Here is a 5,000-nt window from a genome sequence, read left to right on the forward strand (position 1 = left end):
CAAATGAAGAATTGACAGGAAACAGAGTTCATCAACACCATTTACTGAAGACTGTATCAGGGCAGACAATTTTTACTTGCTCACTGAGCATCTGGCCATTCGGATGAGACGAAAACTGTTACAACAACAACAACAATAGCCACCGAGGTCCCGTGTGTAGCACGCACTTGGCGCACTGAAAAAAAAGAACCCACGGCAACAAAAGCGTTGTCCTCTGGTGAAAATTCTTAAGAATAAGTCCACTCTGATAGGCACACACACACACACACAGACACACACACACACACACACACACACACACACACACACACACACACACACACACTACAGCGCCACCCTTTTTTTGTATTTTTTCCTGCGTGCAGTTTTATTTGTTTTTTCCTATCGAAGTGGATTTTTCAACAGAATTTTGCCAGGAACAACCCTTTTGTTGCCGTGGGTACTTTTACGTGCGCTAAGTTCATGCTGCACACGGGACCTCGGTTTATCGTCTCATCCGAATGACTAGCGTCCAGACCACCACTCAAGGTCTAGAGGAGGGAGGGGGGGGGGGTAAAAATATCGGCGGCTGAGCCATGATTCGAACCAGCGCGCTCAGATTCTCTCGCTTCCTAGGCGGACGCGTTACCTCTAGGCCATCACTCCACTATACACAGACACACAGACACACTTGCCCTCCCGACGCCTCACCACACAAACACTCAAGGCATGACAAAGCGCGTTGAGTTACATGCCGCTGGTCAGGCACCTGCCCTGTGCGGACATGTGGCTTTGTGCCCGGACGCAGTAGTGATGCCTCCTCCTTGAGGAACAAACCGAAACTGAAGGGACTGAAGGGGCTAAAAGTGTGCCCCCTACACTGACTCATTATGCACGTAAACTGAAACTGAAACTGAAGGGGCTGAAGGGACTAAACCTGTGGCCCCCACACTGACGCATTATATACGTAAACTGAAACTGAAGGGACTGAAGGAACTAAAACTGTGGCCCCCACACTGACGCATTATACACGTAAACTGAAACTGAAGGGACTAAACCTGTGGCCCCCACACTGACGCATTATACACGTAAACTGAAACTGAAGAGACTAAAACTGTGGCCCCCACACTGACGCATTATACACGTGAACTGAAACTGAAGGGACTAAACCTGTGGCCCCCACACTGACGCATTATACACGTAAACTGAAACTGAAGGGACTAAACCTGTGGCCCCCACACTGACGCATTATACACGTAAACTGAAACTGAAGAGACTAAAACTGTGGCCCCCACACTGACGCATTATACACGTAAACTGAAACTGAAGAGACTAAAACTGTGGCCCCCACACTGACGCATTATACACGTAAACTGAAACTGAAGAGACTAAAACTGTGGCCCCCACACTGACGCATTATATACGTAAACTGAAACTGAAGGGATTGAAGGGACTAAAAGTGTGCCCCCTACACTGACGCATTATACACGTAAACTGAAACTGAAACTTAAGGGACTAAACCTGTGGCCCCCACACTGACGCATTATACACGCGAACTGAAACTGAAGAGACTAAAACTGTGGCCCCCACACTGACGCATTATACACGTGAACTGAAACTGAAGAGACTAAAACTGTGGCCCCCACACTGACGCATTATTCACGCGAACTGAAACTGAAGGGACTAAACCTGTGGCCCCCCCACACTGACGCATTATACACGTAAACTGAAACTGAAACTTAAGGGACTAAACCTGTGGCCCCCACACTGACGCATTATACACGTAAACTGAAACTGAAACTGAAGGGACTAAACCTGTAGCCCCCACATTGACGCATTATATACGTAAACTGAAACTGAAGGGACTGAAACTATGGCCCCCACACTGACGCATTATACACGTAAACTGAAACTGAAGAGACTAAAACTGTGGCCCCCACACTGACGCATTATATACGTAAACTGAAACTGAAGGGACCGAATGGACTCGAACTTTGGGCCACGCCCACACTGACATGATGCATCGTACGCACGTCGTGTTCCAGGACCCTGTGCTCTTCTCCGGGTCGCTTCGCTTCAACCTGGACCCCCTGGGTCAGTACAGTGATGTGGACGTGTGGCAGGCACTGGAGCGGGCCCACCTCAAGACCTTCGTCACCTCCCTGCCCCAGAGACTGGACTACGAGTGCGGGGAGGAAGGGCAGAACCTCAGGTCAGCCATGATGGTATTCCCAGGGGGGAGAGAGGGGAGGGGAGAGGGGAGGGGGAGAAGAGGGGAAGGGGAGGGGAGGAGGGGATTGGAGAGAGGGGAAGGGGAGGAGGGGAAGGGAGGGGAGGGGGATGGGAGAGGAGAGAGAAGGGGATGGGAGAGAGGGGAGGGGAGAGGGGAGGGGAGAGAGGGGAGGGGAGAGGGGAGGGGATGGGAGAGAGGGGAAGGGGAGGAGGGGAAAGGAGGGGAGGATGGGAGAGGAGAGGGGAGGGGAGAGAGGGGAGAGGAGTGGGGATGGGAGAGAGGGGAAGTGGAGGAGGGGAAGGGAGGGGAGGGGAGAGAGGGGATGGGAGAGGAGAGCGGAAGGGAAGGAGGGGAAGGGAGGGGACTGGAGGGGGAGGGGAGAGGAGAGAGGAGGGGAAGGGAGGGGAGGGGAGATGATGGATGGGGAGGGGAGAGGAGAGAGGGGAGGGAAGGGGTTGGAGGTATCAAGAGTAGGAGAGGGTTCTTTTCCCGTCCCACTTCCCCAGTCACGTCGCACTTAGCGCACTGAAAAAGAACCCACGGCAACAAAAGGGTTGTCCTCTTGGGTATCATGAGAAGGGGAGGGTTCTTTGGCGCTTCAGTGGTTTTTACTCTCACGCAGCTTGTGTTGTAGCCCTTCTGTATAAACGTCGCCACGAAGCCACACACCGGAGGTGACTCTGCACTGGAGCTGAATCACTTCAGGATGGTGTTCAGCAGTACTATTCTGATTGAGCACAACGCATAACACCACCTATAAATCCCACTGCTGACAGAAGTAATCGCTTTTTCGCGGAGCCAGACTGAATGAACGTTCAGGACTGGGGAGGTGGAACGGGAACTGTGGGGAAGAGTCGGACAAGAGAGGTAGTTAAAGGAAGTCAATAGGATAGGGCAGGTGGAATTACGGCGGTGGGGGAGGTGGGGAGAGTTGTACAGATGAAGGGGGATAGATTAGGACATGTCAGTCTTTCCTACGGTCTGTATTCCTTTAGGTCTATGTTCCCTTTGGTCAACGTGCCCTTAGGCACGTCACTGATACTGGTCCTGATTTTGGCAGTAAGTTTTGATACTGGTTCTTGTACTGGTTTTGTTTTTAGCACTGGTTCTGTTTGTGATTCTAATTCTGGTACTGAATCTGGTCCATGCGCCCTTTGGTCTGGTACCCCTGAGAACATCATCCATACTGATACCAGTCCTAATTTTGGTAGTAGTTTTGGTACTGGTTCTGGCACTTGTACTGGTACTGATTCTGGTTCCGATTCTGGAACTAATTCTGGTTCTGGTACCGGTGCTGGTTCTGATTACTGGTATTGGTTCCGATTCTGGTTATGATTCTGTTGCTAAATTCTGGCTGTGGTTCTGTTTCCGGTTCCGGTTCCGGTTGTGGCTTCTGGCGACTCGACGCAGCGTGGGGCAGCGCCAGCTCGTGTGCCTGGCCAGGACACTGCTCCGCCGCACCAGCGTGCTGGTTCTGGACGAGGCGACAGCAGCCGTGGACATGGAGACGGACAGACTGATACAGGACACCATCCGTCTGGCTTTCCACTCCTGTACCATCATCACCATCGCCCACCGCATCAACACCATCATGGACTATGATAGGTACTGGGGGTTGGGTTGGGGTGTAGGGGCCGTGGGAGGTATGGGGGGTGGAGTGGGGTCGGGGGGTAATATGGGTGGATGGTTGTGTGGCGTGGTATGGTTGGTGATTTGTTTGGTGTGTGTGCGTGTGTCGGGGGTGGGGGGGGGGGGTTAGGGGGTGGGCGGCGGAGGGTGGTGAGGGGGGTGGAAGTAGCGAGAGAGAGAGAGAGAGTGCGCGCACGTGTGTGTTTATGTGTGTGTGTGTGTGTGTGTGTGTGTGTGTGTGTGTGTGCGCATGCATATCTCTGTGTGTGTGTGCGTGTGCGTGCGTGTGTGTTATGGGAATGAGAGTGTGTTATTTAAACACATCATTTAAGACAGACGGTATTTTAGACCAAGATTTCAGCCCAAACAACCTGACCTTTAGGCAGTCAGCCAAATTGTCGTTAACCCCCCCACCCGTTCGGTCTTTTGGAGAAGAAGTGAAGTCCAATTTGTGTGGATCTGAAGGTCACGTCTCGAGGAAGAACCACTTAACCGTCGTGTAAAGAGGGAATTCGTGAATAATTTACTGGAAGTAAAGACTTTGAAACCTGTTAGCCGAGTCGATCTTTCCTGTTACTCTGAGCGTTATCAAACGAGAGGTTAGAATCAGCTCTTGTCTTCATTTTCAGTCCAGTATTATACGTTGACTGACACTGACGTTTAGTGTCTATGGCTCACTGAAGTGTTTCAAAACTGCAGATGTGTTTCTACTTGTAACAGAGATTTTGTGTTAATGTGTGAGCATGAGTGAGAACGTTTATCATTCATGCGTGCATGTGTGCGTGCGTGCGTGTGCGTGTGTGCGTGAAAGCTTATCATGTATATATATCTGTCTCTGCGTGTATCTGCGTTTGCGTGTGGGTACGTGTGTGTGTGTGTGTGTGCGCGTGAGTATATATATATATATATATATGTATGTATATATATATATATATATATATATATATATGTGTGTGTGTGTGTGTGTGTGTGTGTGTGTGTGTGTGCGCGCGCGTGTCTCTGTGTGTGTGTGTGTGTGTGTGTGTGTGTGTGCGCGCGCGCGCGCGTGCGTGGGGTCTCTATCGGTAAATCTACGCATCGATGGGTTCATACCCTAGACTGATATATCAAAAACCTACAATTCAAGAATTCGTGTGTGTGTGTATGAGGGGGGCGGAGG

At 51.0% G+C, this 5,000-nt stretch overlaps 1 protein-coding gene across 2 annotated transcripts in view; it reads left to right on the plus strand.

The window, feature by feature from the left end:
- Positions 1-5,000, plus strand: part of LOC143290458 (multidrug resistance-associated protein 1-like) — a 76,432-nt gene that overhangs the window by 69,937 nt on the left and 1,495 nt on the right. For both annotated transcript variants that reach the window (XM_076599907.1, XM_076599906.1), the window contains exons 31-32: positions 2,025-2,191; positions 3,623-3,817. In XM_076599907.1, coding sequence (XP_076456022.1) covers positions 2,025-2,191; positions 3,623-3,817 — 362 coding nt within the window. The remainder of the gene's footprint in view (positions 1-2,024; positions 2,192-3,622; positions 3,818-5,000) is intronic.

This window comes from Babylonia areolata, chromosome 15 (genome assembly GCF_041734735.1).
Source record: "Babylonia areolata isolate BAREFJ2019XMU chromosome 15, ASM4173473v1, whole genome shotgun sequence".
NCBI lineage: Eukaryota > Metazoa > Mollusca > Gastropoda > Neogastropoda > Buccinidae > Babylonia > Babylonia areolata.